The sequence below is a fragment of the Gadus morhua genome, chromosome 12 (genome assembly GCF_902167405.1).
Source record: "Gadus morhua chromosome 12, gadMor3.0, whole genome shotgun sequence".
Classification (NCBI taxonomy): Eukaryota; Metazoa; Chordata; class Actinopteri; order Gadiformes; family Gadidae; genus Gadus; species Gadus morhua.
The window spans coordinates 26,456,475-26,476,701 of record NC_044059.1 but is presented as its reverse complement, the minus strand read 5'-3'; the positions used below and the strand labels follow the sequence as shown (position 1 = coordinate 26,476,701).

The 20,227-nt window shown below is 47.9% G+C and overlaps 1 protein-coding gene across 3 annotated transcripts in view; it reads right to left on the bottom strand.

Moving 5' to 3' along the window:
* pip5k1ca (phosphatidylinositol-4-phosphate 5-kinase, type I, gamma a) overlaps positions 1-20,161 on the bottom strand; it is a 44,220-nt gene extending 24,059 nt beyond the window's left edge. Inside the window, exons 1-6 of one of the 3 annotated variants that reach the window (XM_030371899.1) lie at positions 19,745-20,161; positions 8,103-8,131; positions 6,476-6,562; positions 5,559-5,689; positions 4,536-4,653; positions 2,155-2,307 (exon numbers count right to left, since the gene is read on the bottom strand). In XM_030371899.1, the coding sequence (XP_030227759.1) occupies positions 2,155-2,307; positions 4,536-4,653; positions 5,559-5,689; positions 6,476-6,562; positions 8,103-8,131; positions 19,745-19,877 (651 nt within the window). In that variant the 5' untranslated portion in view covers positions 19,878-20,161. The remainder of the gene's footprint in view (positions 1-2,154; positions 2,308-4,535; positions 4,654-5,558; positions 5,690-6,475; positions 6,563-8,102; positions 8,132-19,744) is intronic. The other 2 variants (XM_030371901.1, XM_030371900.1) reach the window with 2 other exon arrangements.
* Positions 20,162-20,227: the final 66 nt, after the last annotated feature.

The window sequence follows — 20,227 nt, the reverse complement described above, 5'->3', positions numbered from 1 at the left end:
TATATCTCTGTGTTCCTCAGGCTGGCCCCGGCCCCTTGACCCAGTCAGCTGTGGCTGACAGGTGTAGCTGTTCCACTGACTTTAGTCTGCCGCCACCGGGAGTAATACCGAGGGATACGGTAACTAACCCCTTACTCGAGATTCAAGATACAAGATACAATACTATCTTGTCCAACAAAGTGGAAATTGTGGCATGGGCTTTGACCCTTTCTGCAAAAAGAAAAACATGCCAGATACATGTATGCACTGATTGTATGTTGTACGTCCTTGCACTTAAAAGTAGTACTTAGCATTGTGCAGCATCTTATCCTAGGTAGCTTTGCTGTACACAGAGAATGGGTTAACATAACAATTGTACGTGCTTGGTACTTGGTTCTGTGAACATCCTAACTGTACCGACAGCAATATTGTTTCTCTTTCTTATGACAAATGTACCTATTGTCAGTCGCTTTGGATAAAAGCGTCTGCTAAAGGTCCTCAATTTAAATGTAAATGTAAATTTACCATCTCATAATGACAGGGCGGACATTGAGGTCATTCAGCTTCCTAATTAATAGATGCAGCTCTACTGTATTAAATGGTTCCTCTGTAACTCTGAAAAGGACTATTGTAGTCAGAGCCACTGGACGCTAGTCGTTATTGTCCTTACGGCATGCTATTTTTGGGAGCAGGAATGCAAATGTTAACGGGTGGAAAGAACCCGGAAAAGCTTAGCATGCCATTTCATCCTCAAGTGTCTAGCTCATGCCAACACCAAGGAATATATGCATATGTACAAATACATATAAACACACACAGGGGTGTAAGATTTAGAGTGGGTAATGTATGCTATCAGGTACTTGTATGCCAGTGGTGATGGTGATGCTCTAAACATAATTTCGTTGTTAACTCTGTTGAACAAGGACAATAAATAAATCTAATCTAATCTAAGATGCTGTTTTTGCAATGTCCGCGGGCGACCTGGAGTCACCTTGGCTAAAATTGTCCACTGCGCAAAGACCAATGGTATTAAAAGTACCAGCGCTATAGATTATCTCTGTCTGAAGGTACTGGCTGTCTGCAGGTATGACAGCCCTGGTCTGCATTAGCCTGCTGGTCTGCATTAGCCTGCTGGTCTGCATTAGCCTGCTGGTCTGCATTAGCCTGCTGGTCTGCATTAGCCTGCTGGTCTCCATTAACCGGCTCCAGGCCGGACCCTCTCCCTACGAGTCAGCCTCTCTTTGCTTCCACTAAAAAGGCAGAGTTGTACCGATACCGATACAAGGATCGGGAATTCCTCCGATATCAGGTATCGGCGAATACACAAGTCTATGCGCCGATGCAGTACCGTTACATGACTAGCTCATCACAAAACACGCGCAGGGTGATGCTGCGTTCGTCAACGTCGGAGGCGGAAAGTCGGAATGGGGAAAAGCGTGAACTCCGACCTTCAGACCTCCGATCCCCATTAAAGAGTCCCAAAACACGGAGAAAAGAAGGGAGGAATGTTTAAACGTGTGGCGACTGGTTCCTGTGCTTGTATTCAGTCCCCCGCTGTTATCTCCATGAATGGTCAAACGCACGCTCTGCGGCCGACCAGAAGTGAACCCAAACATGGCGAGACCTGGGCGGCTCGTTGTGTCCGGGTTTGAACCGGAGAGACTGAAATAACGACATGGACTTACATGGAGCGTCTGCTCCATCCTCCCCCAGAGAGGGTGGGTGAGGCGGGGGTCTCTGTGGGAGTCTTGCTCTGTTGGGCATACCCACCGCTCTCTGACCAGGCTGAGACTGAGGCTTCAGACCTTATAAATAGAGGTTTGACCCCTGACACCCACGGGCTAGGGCTTTATCTGGTACCGAAAGGTCACGTGTGGAGGAAGAGGTCTCTTGTGAATCAGAGCATCTGAGATGTTCTGACCCAGAACAATCTCCCAAGAAAACATCAGATTTAGGGAGTTGAGGTGAAAGTATGAGTAAGGTGTGTGGGTACACCGAACGCACCGAATGGGTTTATCTGTGTGTGTGTGTTTGTGTGTGGTTGCACGTGTGTGTGTGTGTGTGTGTGTGTGTGTGTGTGTGTGTGTGTGTGTGTGTGTGTGTGTGTGTGTGTGTGTGTGTGTGTGTGTGTGTGTGTGTGTGCATGTGCATGCATGTGTGTGAGTGAGTGCTCACCATGTAGTATCCGGGCAGCAGCTTCTGCAGGAACTCGGCCTCCTTGTGCATGACCGTCTTGATGATGAACTCGTCGTCTTTGGTCAGGTAGAACACGGAGCCACTGGCCCCAGGGTTGGACAGCTCGATCAGGGACTCGTTGCACAGCGAGTACTGCACGCACGCACACACACACACACACACACACACGCACACACACAACGTGCACACACACACACACACACACACGCACACGCCATACGCACACACACGCAGAAAAGACAGTCAGGACTCAAGGCGTCAACATACGTCAGACACAGTTAACACAGCAGTCACTGTCACGTCGTGAGACTGCAGTACTCCCAATGCGACATAAAAAGTACACGTTTTCTGCACACGCTCAGACAGCGAAACAGATCACCGTCAAAGAACCCCCCACGGAGAGCACATAAGAGGGTGGAGCGAATCCTCATTAGATCCACATTAAGATATCTCTGGTGTTGTAATGAGACGCTTTCACTAACCCATCAAACGCATGCTGAGACACACACAGACAGACATCCGCACACACACAGCCGGGCGCACACACACACACACACACACACACACACACACACACACACACAGATATAAAGAGGTGCACACACATTCCTGCAAACAGGCAGAACGGACTGGCACACTCGCTCTCACTCCTTCTCACTCCTGAATCGTTCCTCTCACACCTTTAAACCCACATGTCGTTAAGACAGCAGCACCCAGACAGACAGATAATAAGTCATGCTAGATACCCCAAAACAGGAAACCCTTGTAATCCTTTGAGCAAAGCGACAAAGAGAGCGTGACAGCTGTAGGTCAACCTATCAAACAGGAAAACCGCCCATGTGCTATGTCCTCCTGGCTAAATGTGGTTAGAGCCGGCCAGCCCTGTTTCGCGGTTCATCCTCACATGATCCAGGGATACTGTGCGTTCATGGGTGAAGGTGACTCAGAGAATAGGGGGGGAAGGTTGGCCCCTTGGGGGATGGGGCCCTGGTGGCCATGTTAACTGAGGGGTAATGCATCAAGAGGAAAGAGGACGGATGCACATGTAGGCCACACAAAGCATGACTAAGCTTTTGCATGTGTTTGTGAGAGGACGTATGTGATTCTATGTGTTTGTTTGGTGGGTGTGTGTGCCTGCACGCGTGTGTATGTGTGTGTGTGTGTGTGTGTGTGTGTGTGGGTGTGTGTGTGTGTGCGTGGGAGTGTGAATATTGTGTGTGTGTGTGTCTGTGTGTCTGTGTGTGTGTGTGTATATGTGTGTGTGTATGTATGTATGTGTGTGTGTGTGTGTGTGTGTGTGTGTGTGTGTGTGTGTGTGTGTGTGTGTGTGTGCGTGGGAGAGTGTGAATATTGTGTGTGCGTGTGTATGTGTGTGTGTGTGTGTGTGTGTGTGTGTGTGTGTGTGTGTGTGTCTGTGTGCATCCACGTGCTCTGCCAGACTGCTATAGGCAGAACAGTGACTCATGTGACCAAACGCTCCTCAGTGCTAATGTGGACTGACAAGCTACAGACCCCCCCCCTCGCCTTTCCCCGAACATCCCCCCTCCGCCGAAGCGCTCTCCATCTCTCTGCCTCTGCCTCTCTCCTCCGGTCCAAACACCGCGAGCCTCAAGTTTTTAATCCCATTTTCCTTTGTCCCTGTTGTTCTCCATTAATCAATGCTGCGGACCACTTCACTCTCACCGTCGTCATCGCTGTCCTTCCCTGCACCGCCTACCGCTTGTTTTCCCCGACTCTATCTCTCTTGTCTCTCTGTTTACATGAACCCCCATCACCCCTACTCTTCCTCCGCTACCACCCCCACCATCCCCATCACTCGTACTCCTCCATCACTACCACCTCGAACACCCCCACCACCACCATCATCACCCCCAACAACACCACCACCACCACCATCAGTCCACCACCATCAGTCCACCACCACCAGTCCACCACCACCACCTCCCAAACACCCCCACCACCCAAACACCCCCACCACCACCACCACCACCACCACCATCACCACCACCACCATCATCATCACCACCACCACCTCCACCACCACCTCCATCACCACCACCACCACCACCACCACCACCACCCCATCCACCACCACCACCACCACCAACACCACCACCACCCCATCCACCACCACCACCACCACCACCACCACCACCACCACCACCACCACCACCACCATCAGTCCCCCACCACAACCACCACCCCATCCACCACCACCACCACCCCATCCACCACCACCACCACCACCACCACCACCACCACCACCACCACCACCTCCGCGCTCCACCCCAGCAGATAAAGACCTTGAACCCCGGGCCTGCCCCAGGTGGGTTTTCCGGCGGTCCCTCCTCGGGTCTTACCAGGTAGTCGTCCGGCCGGATGCCAAACAGTTCCCTGAAGTAGCGGAAGGCCACGGGCGCGTAGGTCTTGAAGCGGAAGTCTGGGAAGTGGTGTGCCGGGGTGAGGTTGCTGCCTTCGCTGGGGGGCGAGACAAACAGAGCTTGTGTTGACGCCGTGGAAGGACGAGGGCGGAGCCTTACTGATGGCATCTCACTATGGGCGGAATGTGGCTCAGGAGGGAGAGCGGGTGGGCTGGTAACCGGAAGGTTGCTGGTTCGATCCCCGGCTCCTCCTAGCGGAGTGTCGTGCTGTCCCTGAGCGAGACGCCTCACCCTAACTCCTACCGACGAGCTGGCTGTTGCCGTGCGTGGTTGACACCGCCGTCAGGGTGTGAATGTGTGCATCGCTTTGAGTGGCCACTGGTTAGAAGAGCGCTGTAGAGATGCAGTCCATTTACCTGAAAAACGTTTGGTCTGTTCCGCAGAGGAAAGTCGTTGGGTTTCGTTTTTATCAACCATAGCGACTACACTAAGTATGTTTGACTTTTTTGGTTTCGTTTTTGGACTTTTTCCTCCTTCTCGTTATATCGCAACTCCCGGGTATTAGCAGTGCGATGTTCTGGCCTGGGAACTACGGGATGAGTGCCCACAGGAATGTCAGCCCTGTTTTTAATAACACCTCACATTGCAATGAAACCGGCTGACGAACGCCTTGCATCATACGCTTAATGAGGAATGTCTGACCCAGCACTGGATAACAAAGTACCCATGCATAACTTGCATTAAATTGAGTCACTGTGAATTGAGTCACTGTTGTCAAGCTGACAAAAGTGTTTATATCAGAGGGCCACCCATGCACTATTCACTAACAGTTGAGCTAGACAGGACCCCTGAAAGAATAATGATATACTTTTTTGATATCTAGTAGCGGATGATGTGTATGTATATATATAGCAATGTATTGTTTCTCCTCTTCTAACAAATGTACTTATCCTAAGTCGCTTAAGATAAAAGCGTACTGTAAATAAAAAAGACTGATGATACCTGGGAAAGAAGATGCTCTCCACCACGTAGAAGTCCTGCATCAACACGTCCCTCTCGGGCTTGGAGCTCAGGTTGCCCACGGTGTAGTTGATGCCCAGCATGATGGCCCCCTTCAGGGCAGACGACGTGGTCTGATGGGGGGGTCGGGAGAGATGGAGGCAGAGAATCAGGGTCTCTCCAATTTACCCCCAAACGGGATTTCCCGCCTTCTGGATGTCATACAGTTCCTAGTGTAGAGCCCTATGAAATCAGTTGAATATTTTTCCAAATTCTGTTTTATTTTATCCCACATTTGTTTTGGTTAAGATTTTGTGCTTTTCAGAATTCTGTGTTTGACGATTTATGCAAATGATATCAGAAGTAGAGTCTACTTTTTTTAATTAACAAAACGTCTACATTTGAATAAGATATAACTGTACATTTGTAATGATGTACACAGCATTTTACAAGGTTCAGCAGTGGAGTAAGGTCTCTTGAGAGTTTCTTTGCTAATTGACTGGGGTCTTTTGAACGTCGATGGGTCAGAAACAAATGACCACTAATGAAGCTTGTTAAGTTTGCTTACGGGTCACTCAATGTAGTAGTAAACTGTCTCTCTTTAAACGGGACATATTATACCACCAGGTGTGAGTGTGATTAGCTGTGCGGTTTTGAAAATCTGCCTCTTCTGACATCACAAGTGGGCGTCTTCACCTAGATGTGTGCTGGATAGATCAGTCTACCAGCCTACCCAGTCGACTGTTGCTCATCTAGCCGTCATACATCTAGGTGGACACGCCCACTTGTGAAGAGGCGGGTTTTCAAAATGGCCAATCACACTCACACCTGGGGGTATAATATGTCCCCTTTAAGGACTTCTCAGGCTGTTGTAGTCAAACTGGCGGTCGATGGGAGTGAGAGCTGAGAGCCGGCCTCACCTTCTTGTAGGTGGTCTCCCCCGACGCGTCCACGCCTCTGTGGCCCATCTTCTTCCCCCCGCCGACCTGACCTGAGGACGAGGGCATCTGGGGCGAGAGACACAGAGGATGAGAGAGAGAGAGAGAGAGAGAGAGAGAGAGAGAGAGAGAGAGAGAGAGAGAGAGAGAGAGATACGGGCAGAGGCGTTGGGTTTAAGGGGAAAAGAGACAGAAAGAGGGAGAAAAATGCAACAGAGCCGATATGAGTCAGGGTTTATGTTACACATCGACTGCTGAAAGAGGATGGGAGCACATGCTGTGCGCCGTTGAATGAGAAAGGGAACAGGGAACAACAACAACAACAACAACAACAACAACAACAACAACACAGCAGCAAAGAGGGCAGCAACATCAGTACGTTGTTACTTAAAGATGAAACGATCGGGTGAAGCACCACAGCAGAGAATGGAAGGGGTAATTCCCTTTGATATTCTGTCCATCACTTTAATGACAGAACCAGGTGCATAGCGGAGAACGAAAAGCACGTACGTGAGCCTCACTAGAACATCAACTCTGCATTGATACCTTGGCTATAATACCAGCAGACCAAAAGCAAAATGTGGTATTATTAAGAATAAGCTCATTTAATTCCATAGCATTGACTAATTAGTCAATGCTATGAAACCTATAACCTAATAAAACAATAATGTCAAAGGTTCGCTATCCTAATTAGATGGTTTAATCTCTACAAGCAAAAACGACACTTGAGCGTAAGGGTTCAAAAGGTCGCTGGCCGCTTGTGGTCTGAACGCTTCTCTGAGCACATATTCCAGAGGGGGTCTGATCAGCCTGGAGCATCAGATGTGTCTGGGTGCGGTGTCCCTGACATACATGGTTTGTTTTTAAACCTCAACTCCATAACCTATTATGTCATGTTCTATGTGGGGAGCTGAATGGGGGTAGACATGTGACGACTAGAGAGACGGAGAGCAGCCGTTGAATGGGGTTCTGAGTGTGGATGGGGGTCAGTTTGAGTGTGTGGTTGTAACGCCATGGGTTAGAAAGGGGCTGAGGGGACAAAGAGATCTGGATCAGAGCGAGAGGAAGGAGTGAGGAGAGCGCAAGGGACAGGTGAGGACAATGTGGATCAGAGAGAGAGAGAGAGAGAGAGAGAGAGAGAGAGAGAGAGAGAGAGAGAGAGAGAGAGAGAGAGAGAGAGAGAGAGAGAGAGAGAGAGAGAGAGAGAGAGAGGTGGATCAGAGACAGAGAGGTGGATCAGAGAGAGAGAGAGAGAGAGAGAGAGAGAGAGAGAGGTGGATCAGAGAGAGAGAGGTGGATCAGAGAGAGAGAGAGAGAGAGAGAGAGAGAGAGAGAGAGAGAGAGAGAGAGAGAGAGAGAGAGAGAGAGAGAGAGAGAGAGAGAGAGAGGGGTGTGTGGAGAGAGGAAGGGACAATTGAAGGTAATGTGGATCAGAGAGAGAGAGAGAGAGAGAGCGAAAGCAGGAGCGGGAGGAGAGAGAGAGAGAGAGGAGAGACAAAGGGACGAGTGAGGGCGATGTGGAAGGAGTGGGAGGTAGGGCTTGGGCTTGGGTGAGCAGAATCAAAAATCAAAATGGGAGGAGTGGATCAGTGATTGCAGTCTGCCTTACCTCTGAAATGAAGGCCTTCTTGGCTGCATCTGTGGAATCAGAGAAAGACAGACAAACAGAGAGAGAGAGAGAGAGACAGAGAGAGAAAGAGAGAGAGAGAGAGAGAGAGAGAGAGAGAGAGAGAGAGAGAGAGAGAGAGAGAGAGAGAGAGAGAGAGAGAGAGAGAGAGAGAGAGAGAAAGAGAGAGAGAGAGAGAGAGAGAGAGAGATATGACTGTTAGTGTAAAGTGAATAGGCTTTTCAAAAGCATCAAAAGCAGTGACTTTGAAAAGGCAGGCAGAACGGTACAATAAAGTGTAAAGACAACAGTTCTAATGTGATGCCACAAGGTCAAATGCATGGTTGGGCCAAAAAAATTCTGGTTTATTTCACAATGTTAGCACTCGCAATAACTGTTTATCCCTAAGACAAGCCTATAAGTCTATAAGGATTACTAAAATGGCCAAGCACAGCAGTGGAGCAATCCTCAGCAACATAGGCTTCATCAGACAGCCGGATGTAGAACCAACTGAACTTACTGTCTGCCTCCAGCTGGTATATAAACCTATAGTTGATGGTTCTCCACAAACACAATGTCACCTTTAAATAAAGCTGACATAAAGCTCGGTTCTAATAAAGAACAGAGCTAAATAAAGAACCAAATATATATGAACCAAATGCTTTCTTCACTCACAACAACATGAAAAACTTGTTTTGGACTGTCAAAAGCGAACCAGCACTTTCAACCCTAAATACAACAACAACAGCCACAGCAGTCAGTGGAACAGTCTGTCCTGGAGCCTGGACTACATGTTTCTGTTGTGTGAGCTTGATCTTTAGCCCAATACAGCCAAGCTAACGATTACCAAAAGCAATCAGCGTGCCGCACATTGAGCCCCAAAATAGAATCATAATTATAGCCTAGCGAGGCTCAGCGTAAAGATGAAGCGGGGAAGCAAGGAGTGCCATTTGAAGAGAAGGCAGGATTATTCATCCCCAATGGGCAGAGTGTTTGTGTGTGCCTGTGTGCGTTTGAGTGCTTGCATACACTACTCTTCTGTGTGTGCCAAAAGGGTCGGTGGGTTATCTCTGTCCCCCTCCGTCTCCCAGATGGCCCAATGTGAGCAGACACACTGAAGAGATTGATATCAGAGTCGAGAACAACAAACTCTGACTAGGAAACCGGGAGAACAGCGCATGCTGTCTCCTCCATGTGGGGAATAGCTCTGTCCGTTTTGTGTGTAATACCACTTGTCGTTTCGCCCCAAGATTCTCTGATACAAATGCAAAGTCCCTCATCCGAATGAGGGAAGACATCTTGTTGAGTGTTTAGCTCAACTTTAGCTATAGCTTTAATACGCATTGAATGTAAACAAAAATGAGACCGGCACGCTATCACTCATCTAACTTATCGTTGGAGGTGCGTGAGCGGCATCCTTCTTCAGATCACACTGCCAACACAACAGGGGGGTTTGGTCCACCTGCCTTTGAGCAGGGCGGCAAACCTTCCGACTTTGAGAGCCGCACGACAATCAGGACAGTCAACACACCAGCTGGGCTGAGCGACACAATGGAGTGGGTGAGGTAGGACTTTGGACACGAGAGCTAGGCACCGTTTTCCAAAATACTACAACTCCAATCGGCACTGACTACACTCCCCCGCCTGTCTCTCTGCCACGGCTCGACAGCCTGGGCAGAAATGACTCAACGACACAACGCTGGTGTCCGTTAGGATGTGGAGGTTCCTCAGTCGGCTCTGAATCCCTCCCATTTCTCCTTGAAGCTGGTAATGCAGCGTGTTGTCTCACCACCACACCCTCCCCCCCCTCTCTCTCTCTCTCTCTCTCTCTCTCTCTCTCTCTCTCTCTCTCTCTCTCTCTCTCTCTCTCTCTCTCTCTCTCTCTCTCTCTCTCTCTCTCTCTCTCTCTCTCTCTCTCTCTCTCTCTCTCTCTCTCTCTCTCTCTCTCTTTCGCCCTGTGGGCACCAATGCTAGTGAAGCAGAGAATAGCCTGCCCCCCCTCCATCCTGCTCTTCCTCTTTCTGCTCTCCAGCACTCCCTCGGTGGCAGACAGACTCTCCGTGGGAGGAGCAGGCCTCAATGTGTGAACGCAGACCCTTAAAAACACATCAAGTAACAAACGTATAATGCAACCTGAAAGAATGTTGGCACAGGGCAGACCACAAACAAATCTGTGTGTGTGTGTGTGTGTGTGTGTGTGTGTGTGTGTGCGTCTTTTCTGGCCGCCCAAGTGTGATTTGCCAACAGATTCCTTGTCATTTCCTTTTCTTTTTGTTTGTGTGTTAGACTGTGTGTGTGTGTGTGTGTGTGTGTGTGTGTGTGTGTGTGTGTGTGTGTGTGTGTGTGTGTGTGTGTGTGTGTGTGTGTGTGTGTGTGTGTGTGTGTGTGTGTGGACACGTATTGGAGATGTATTTCTTCTGCCCACCACCCAGCAAGTGAGTGTGTGGTTCTGTGATGTTGTGTGTGTGTGTGCGTGAATGCATGCATATGTATGTGCATATGTATGTGTATATGTATGTGTACATGTAGGGCCTGCCGGCATGCAGTCTCTGCCCAGCATGATTCCCTAGTGCAGTCCTGCAGCCTTCCTATTCCATTTGCGATGCTTCTATTCTATGGAGATCTACTCTCCAGCACACACGTCAACCTGTGTCTACTCTCCAGAGCTACACGTCAACATTCAATCACTATGCACCTTGAAAGGGGGGAAAAGGGACAGATGAAATAACCATCATCATCCTCATCTTCCGTTTGGTCGTCGAGGGTAAATGGACACAGAAAATCGTAGGCCTTCACTTGATATATGTGCACTCAGCCTAATGGTAAAATTGCATTGGTAAAATGCTATTAATTCAATGTTTAAAAATGCTTCAAATACAAAGGTTATGCACCATCCCCGCCGACAGTGGGAGAAGCGGTGTTCTGCCACATGGCTGGAGAGAGGGACCGCATGGTTGGATGGCCGTCTTTCCGCCTCATTGCATTTAATCAGAGCAGGGCTGGAGGACTCTCTGCTACCACCATTACACCGTCTACACGGCAGGACAGACGGAAGAAGGACAGACTGCAGCACACACGTGGTAGAAAGGTCTCTCCTACACAGCGGGAAAGACTGCAGCAGGACCGACTGCAGGAGGCCCGTGATGGAAAGGTCTCTGTCGCCACAAACACAGTGGACGAGGTAGGGGATTTAACAAGGGGGCGATGCCATTCACCTGAATTTGACATTCTTGATATGGAATGGAAATTAACCCAGCCGTGGAAATTAAAATGTTGAACCAAGAGCAAGAGGCAGAGAGTGGGGATAAGAACACAGAATCTAAACCCCGGTGAAAGTCATCTTTAAAATGTCAACGTAAGATATGAGATGAGATCACATCCAATAGTGGCACTATATCAACCCAGATATCAATAAATGGTGACTTCCCCTTTTGAGTAATTCGGTGGTCTAAAAATACGGTTTGAATGAAGGCACAATTATGACTATTACACTCCTGGTAGCCATTGTACCTGCGAGGGAACCGGGTTTGGTTAGCTAGGCACGTACACACAGGAGTCCTGGCTTCTTATAGGCTAACCACTGAGCCTGATGTTTACCAGTACCCCCTGCATGGCAGCCCTCTGAGAGCCAGTGCTGCGCTACACAGAATGGACGAGTGGCAGTCCATCACTTCATGCAGATGAAGGGCTGAAGTCAAGCCGGTTGCCAAGCGATGCCGATGTGTACTTGACTGAGCCTAGGCTGAAAAGCCATTAGCGACACAGAACTACGGCGGGGGGGGGGGGGAAGGTAAGGTGGTTTCACAGGGGTTCTGAGGACAGTACATCTGTCTCTGTCGCTCTCTTTCACTCTCTCTCTTCTATTTTCCCTTGCCGCTGCTTTCGTTTTCCATTTTCGTTTAATACATCCGCCCCGTATTCCATTATCACCCTTGTGAGTCTGTATCACTGGCGCTCGCCGGCGCTCCAGGCGTGTTTCCCCGATCCCCGACGCCACCGTTCTGCCCGCGCTACCTCTCCAACGCGGGGAAAGATTTGATTATGGAACTAAATTATCAGGGGAACTCCAGCCAAAAATGTTCACGAGCCGGCGGTAACAGTAGTGAATCAGGATTTGTTGCAGGACTATGACAAATAGATTACTGCATTGCAAATCAAAAAATGTTACGTCGAACAATTTGACTCCCTGACTTTCCATTTCAGGTTCACTTACTGCCCGTTATCTGGACACACACACACAGACACACAGACACAGACACAGACACAGAAACGCACACACACACGTACACACATACACACACGCACGCACACGCACACACACACACACACACACACACACACACACACACACACACACACACACACACACACACACACACACACACAGTGTCTTGATGTGCGTATCAGATTACTGATATCCCATTTTATGCAAGGTCGGGCCAGCAGATCTGTGTGATTTTCCAAGCTTCCTTAAAGTGACAATCCTTTAAATTCTCTATTTTTTGAACGTTGGTTGTGTGTGCGAAATCTGTGACTGCCCAGAACAAAACACATTTTAGCCAGAGCGGGATGGGGGCATTGCCGATGTGCACACTCACACTCATGCATTCACAGAGGGTAACATAAAGACACTCCGCCCCTGTCATGTTGGTGCCCCGTTGATATTGTGGCAAGGCAAACATTACATCGCACTTTGATTTCCTGAAAGGGACTTCTACATTTCCACTGATACATAAAATGTGTACCTGACATTTCTGGATACAATAACAATATGATAGTCTGTACTATCCATCGACCCATTGACGTGACAGGGAATCCTTATACGTGTATTGTATTTCAGATACCCTGTGCTAATACCATATCCTATTTCAGCGTGGCAGAAGGCGTGACAGCCAGTACCAGTCTAGTATCGCTGAGCCCTTCGGTCGATGTTAAAGCTCGGTGAGCTAGGGAATAGAATCCTGTTGAAAAACCATACTAGCCATAACTAACCAGTGATTGCATGGAGACTCTAGCTCTGACTCCTAAAACATCACACTGGAAAATTCGATGAGATTCGGCAACCTTTTTAGCAGCCTGGTATCAGGTTGAAAAATCGCACATGTGTAGGCAAGCAGACACACAGACACACACACACACACACACACACACACACACACACACACATACACAGACACACAATTCTCTCCTTTCCTTGTTTCCATGGCGCCCCGATTGAGGTCAAGCAGCTCTTTTTTTCATGAGGTACGCACGTGTGCGTTGAATCAGCATACACATGCTGTTGGCCACACAGTATCATGCCGCTGGTAAATAGGGCGATAGCATGGCAGCAGCAAAGCCACACATGCTAAGTCACATTAGATACTCATGCATACACCTGGGCCTGTATTGCTGCTCAGCACCCACCAAACATAAATATTTGCCTGCAGATTGCACAGCCCACAGAAGCACATGAGAGTCCACACGACGGGCAAATTCGTCAGTAACATAAATGAATCAAATAATATTATTAAAGTTTAAACACAAATTCTAAATAGTGCCTGGACCTTTTTGCCAAAATGCACCTGGAATTTGGTAAAGCCCTCAAAAACATAGAGCTTCTAATTTGACCGTGTGTACGCGGTATATATTTACAACCAAATCCAAGTTTGTTTCAGCACAACACATGCTTAATGAATTATTTATTATAGTGTTTGCCCCAGCGGTGGCTATGTATTTATCCACTGTAAACAATCACAATGTGACCTAATGCACACTGAGAAATACACACAGTGTGTGTCTGTGTGTGTCTATCCCTGTCCCAATAAACGGGGGACATCCCCAGAAGTTAGCTGGAAAGATCTCTGTGGGGATTTCGCCACAAGCTGCGCAGCTGTCATCGCCTCTAGCTATCATCCGACTGGCTCTTCATTTCCTGCTCATACAAGAGACCTCACCTACGGTACGAGTTAACAAAAAGCAGAGCCATCTGTGAGCGGCGCCAACGTTCCGTATGAATAACAAATCAGTCGTTTGCATTTCACCCAATAACCCAGTGATTAATAACACAACAGTGGGGAGGGAGGGGGGGTGGCCCCTTAGTCTTGGCAAGAACAGGCCAGGGTTGTGGTTGGAGTCTGCTTAGGCTATAGTTGAGACGGGGATCAGTTTGGGGTCAGTGGAGCTGTCTCAATGTGTGTCACCCGTCTGTCCCAGCTGAACTGTCTCAAAACGGCATCACTACAACATTCACCATTGATCTAAACAGGGGTCTGGGTGCATGAATTATTCAGCGACCACACAAGTCACCTCCTGTATGTCTCCCAGCACCATACACACACCCACAAGACAGCCCATGAACAGGTTCAAGTAGACCGAATTATCATATCATAAAATTGGCAAATAGGCTTCAGCACACCATCTGCCAGTTTCATGAAGAAAATGATTTTCTCTCTCTCTCTCTCTCTCTCTCTCTCTCTCTCTCTCTCTCTCTCTCTCTCTCTCTCTCTCTCTCTCTCTCTCTCTCTCTCTCTCTCTCTCTCTCTCTCTCTCTCTCTCTCTCTCTCTCTCTCTCTCTCTCTCTCTCTCTCTCTCTCTCTCTCTCTCTCTCTCTCTCTCTCTCTCTCTCTCTCTCTCTCTCTCTGGTTGGCAGAGTGGACTGCACTGGTGTCTGTGTGCAGAGGAAGGAGAGAATAGACTACGCTCTGTCTGCTTCCAAGCCTGTACAACATACACAACAACGCCGATGATGTGTACTAGAGCGCAGTAGGCCTGGGGGGTGCGAAGAACAAGAGTGGTGGAGGCCGGGGGACTGTCAGTGTCAGGGGTGGATGGTTATCGGCATGCCAAGTCAAGCCGGCTGCCATTATGATCAATAACGTTAAGGGAAACAAGCAGGCTGTAATATATGCCTTCCAGCTGGTTTCACGGGCTGCCGGGGAAGACTTGCTAGAGACAAATGAGGAGCTGTTCATCAGGATGCATGCAGTCTTTTAAAACAGGGAGCCTGCAGGAGAATCTATTGTGCCACTGATTAAGACGTATCAGGTTCTGTTTTGGGATAGCCGATTGGCCTAGTAGGTCAAACATCCAGTCCCTTCAACACAAAGGAACATGGTTATGATTTCTTGCAGAGGAGCAATTAAGGTAGTGACACAGGTTCATGGTCACTTCTTGTTCCGCTAATCCCAATCGTATTCTTCCCGTGTCACTTAATCGGATTAGACATGAGACAAGATTGCAAACTCGCACACTGAAAATCTATCCTAGAAGCAGTGTCTCCTCTCTCTGTTTTCTAACTTAATAATAGAGCTTCTGCCTCCTGCCTGAAAAAAAGACAGTCGTGACCAGAAACCAGTCGTGTAGAACTCCACAGAGTGCCAGACACTGCATGACAGACATCTGTTCCAATGTACCTTCCAAGCCAGGCGACTTTTAAACGAAATTGCACTTTATTTGACTGCACTGACGAGTGTGAAGAGGCTTGAGTGACACTCAGGGTGGAGGGAATTTAACAGCATCAGACACGTGACTCATGCCCACTTCTCTCAGTCCTTCAGTCCAGCGGCACAGTGAGAACCTGGCTGATGGAAACGGTAGGTGTGCAAGCGAAAATGTCCCTTTGAAAAAAAAAAGCGAATGGAAAATTCAACTGACCGATCAGGGATGTCATGCGACTGGTACGTGTCTTGGTTGACCTTTGCTGTGCCCCGTCGAAGCCTTAAAGCGTTTTAAGGCTTTCCACCTCCGAACATTAATTAACGCAGCATAACACTGCACGTGTTTGTGATGTTATCGGATTGGGGCATAGACTTTTGTACTCGCCGATACCCGATACTGCCTAAAGGGCAGTTTCTGAGGAATTTCTGATTCTGGTATCAGTATTGGAACAACTCTAATAGAACAGAGAACGATTTGAGTCATAAAAACAGGCTTAATTGCTTACAGACGTGGGCACTCTTGATGGACAACCACATACACCCCATAGTGACTACAGGCCAATCTACATGAAGAACTTCTCGTGACCTGAGGAAGAAGTCTGTCTGGGTCATTGATGCAGGACAGATACATGATGCCGCCAAATGAGAGCTAAGCATGATGCAAGGACACACAAGCATGGACACTGTGATAAAATTCACAATGAAAGCCGTGAGCAAAGAAAGAAAAAGGAAGTGAGAGGCATGAGGGGGAAAACAATCGGGTAGCTGACAAAGTAGCAGATAAAGTGAGAATCGAAGAAGGCCAAAAGAAGGATGTGGAGATGGTGTGATTCTGTTACAGACACTTTCGACTGCAATTTTCTAATTTTTCATCGTCTCCTCACCTCTACTCTCCGTTTTCTTCTGAGAATACAATGACAGTAAATAACATTTCTAGGAGCAGTGGAGATGCATGGGACACAATAGGGAAATTAAGTATATTAACTGCTGCCTTGAGCCCATAAACTAAGGTCTAACACAGGGAAAAACAAAGAACAGCAGGAAAGGGTAGGTGTACTAGTCCTACTCCAATAGATTATAGTCAGGGTCGGGAAACGAGGTTTACAATTACTTCCATGGAGTTATGACTTGTTATGGCTAGCCAGAGATAACTTCTATGCAATAAGAAGGAATGCCAATGGAAAGAAATAGAAATGGGTCATCGTCCATAGAGAGAGAGAGAGAGAGAGAGAGAGAGAGAGAGAGAGAGAGAGAGAGAGAGAGAGAGAGAGAGAGAGAGAGAGAGAGAGAGAGAGAGAGAGAGAGAGAGAGAGAGAGAGAGAGCGCATGGTGGAAGACACAGTTCGATCAATGGTTAATTACACAGGTGGAAGCCCACCGTCACGCCTCCATCAGCAGTTCTGACAGCCCACGTGAGTCAGATAAGGAGACGGAAATAGAGTCAATCCAACGGATGATCCCCGGGCATCTCTCCCTGGAGGAGGAGAGGGGCACTCCGGTTCAACCATCAAATGCATGGCGCCCTGGTCGGAGCTAACCATACCCCAGTATGAACAACAGAGAAGATGAGCCAGATTGATTCTGTCAGTCTTTTTTAAGGGATGCAGGACAATGGTCCATCGAGGCAGTTCACACATAGACAAATAGACGCAATTTATACTGCCCACTGTGATGCCCTCACAACGTTTGTTCCCACGTCCTCCAGAGGAGTGGACAAAAAGCTTGGTTTGAAGACACCCCCTTGGAAAGAACTGCCACCTTGTATAAAAGCGAGTCACATGCTTACATCTTTCCCTAAGATCATCAACAACGACTCTCCGTTTGAAGGGTTACGTAAAGATAAAAATGTGTATTTTGATTTGTAGGCACTACAAGGTCATCATGACCTTTAAGATCTTGTGACATTTAAAGCGCCTTGCTTTGCCAGACGTTGGTACAGGAGGAGAGGAACACGCTCCATCCTCCCAGCTGCACTGCTTATCACAAAGACCAGCTGCACCTCACCACGGCTCTGAATCACGAGCCAAATCACACACAACAATGAGGACACCAAAGGACCCCATCAACAGCCTTAAGCACATTCACAAAGTACTAGTGGATGCTGGTTCCCGTTCACCACATTGACCACAGGCAGGCATCTGTAGGCATCAACCAAACTCACTTCTAGAGTGGTTACGATACCAGTATCGGAAGTTCGGAGTACGCAAGTCTATGCGCCGATCCATTACTGTCACGTGACTAGCTAATTTACTACACAGGCAAAGAAGAACACAAACACGTGCAGCGTTATGATGCGGAAAAGCGTTATCTCCATCCCACGTGCGTTCAAGCTACCAAGTCGGAATAACATGCAACAATGCTAGATGATGTGTCAGCATACACAAGGTATACTCAGAGTCAGGAATCGGAATTAGGTATCGGGAAGGAAAAAATTGTATCCGTATATCCCTGATCCTTACAAGAATTAAGAGTAGAAATACAATATAAGAATGCAAAATAGCAGGAGCTGGATGGTGGGCCTATGGTGTTCCGTCTCTCAGTAAAAAAGGTTTAGATCCCCTGTTACTACAGTTTACCTGTAGGCATCCCCTGACCTCACTTCACAAGAACTGCTGGAACACACAACCGCATGATCACTAACAAACCATCTTGACTGTGTTCTGTGTCATCTCCAGGGCCCACTGATCAGTCTTGAGGTGTATAAAAACCTTACCAATCCGACCTCAATATGGTTGCCTACAAGTTTCAGAGATGCAAGATTTCTCTCCATACACCGGACAATGAAACAAGAGGTTCTTGGTTATTCATTATCTTGCCACACCTGGATATCAGGGGCTATTCTGGTCCATAAAATAAGTGCATGTGAAAAGAAACAACTGCCAGTGGTCCACATGCAGCAGGAAGTAAGTGAGAACCAGAAAACATTTGGTGGAGGAAGGGCACTGCTGAATAATGCATCTAGGTTGAGCTATCCAGCATTCTTGTGCAAAAGCTAACCCACTCTCTGTTGAGGAGGGAATCGTTTCCTTTCACTTCATATGAGTGTGCAACAAGTAGTATGTTCAAATTAATCAAAATATACTAGCAAACGCCAAGTCCAACATTCACATTGAATATCGTGTTCAACGTCAATACACAGCCCAACTTGAATACAGCATGTCCCTTTGTAGGTTTTTGATTAAATTAGTCTGGAAATGTTGGCCCACCCGCAGGAAACTATTGTTCAAGTCAGCAATTTCCCTGCCCGGTTCTCCCAACCTTGAAATACGGCTCTGGGTTCCACCCAATATAATGTGAGCGGCATTGTCGAGCACATCGACACACAGGCATGATTTCTTTCCCAAAGAACACACCCTAGGTATTTGACATTATCCGCCGTAAAAAACAAACTGGATATGTGTATTGCTGAATAACACATAGGCCTGCATTAAACATGCAAATGATAATACACACACACCCACAGTGCATGAATACATAACCGTTATTCAGTAACCAACGTGCCGCTTATGAAGACGATCAACCATCTTCCCATAGTATCCTCTCCTTTGTATATTAAAGGCCTATATATTCCATGCACGTATTATTTATAGTATTAGTAAATAGCTCGAACGATTATTGGCAAGAACAATTAGGCTAGCTGGTCACTTAATTTAAATATGACGAGTATTTTACTTCTACTCAAACAAATAAATTAATGAATTCCTAAACACAAAAAAAAAGCTTTATTGCAAGAGAACCAAATCACTATAATTAATGAAACCTTCATGTCTGCCTACGTGCTGTCAGGATGCGTGGATGCTGGAGACAGCTCTGTGCAAACAGCATCACTGGAGCACAAATGCGTTGCCCACCTAGAACCTCCTTCTGCTGCCGACCTTACTACACCCAACGTAAAGGGTATCACAGCAGGCGAATTAAATACAAAAAGCTGTCTTCTCGCTATTGCATGTATATAATCGTTGCTGGGGTTTACCAGACGTGTCATATGGTCTTTGGAGAATATGTTTTCAGCGGATGTTTACTGGCCGCCGCCGCCACCTACACCACAAACTGCCCAGCGTACCCATCTGCCCAGCGCCTAGCAGGCTACTAGCATGCTAGCAGAGATGATTCGGTACTTTTGGCCCACAAACAGTATCATCGAGGATATGTGTGTAACTGAGTGAATAGAAATACAAAAATACCAGGACAAAATGGCATAGACAATTGATTGTAACAGGGACGTACCCGTGTCACCGGAGTCGACTCCATAGCTGACTCCAATGACAGTGTCCCCATCATCAGATGCTGTGGCGCCGGATACCGGGCTGCCTTCCCTGGCCTCGGACAGCCCAAACGCTCCTTCTGCTCCTGCCTCCATTCAGACTCCCGGAGATAGGGCGAGCCCTTCGGAAGAAAGACCCGCGATGACGGTACGGTGTCGGTGGATAACCTAGCGCGTTGAACACGACTGACAGCAAATGGCGTAAATTACACCGATAAAATAGTGTTTGTATTCCGCTACGGCTCCCTCATCCGTGCAGTGGATCGAACTGGGTTGCTCCTCGGCAGTTCTCTCACATCGACTGAACACAGTACCCGTGGCTGTTATAGGGGAACAGGCAGCCGCAGCTTGGTTTGGATTCGAACAGTCTGGCTCCCTCTGACTGATATCTGGGTCATTGCAGCCGTCGCTTGAGCGCAGGTTATCTATTTGGCCCCTGGGCCTGG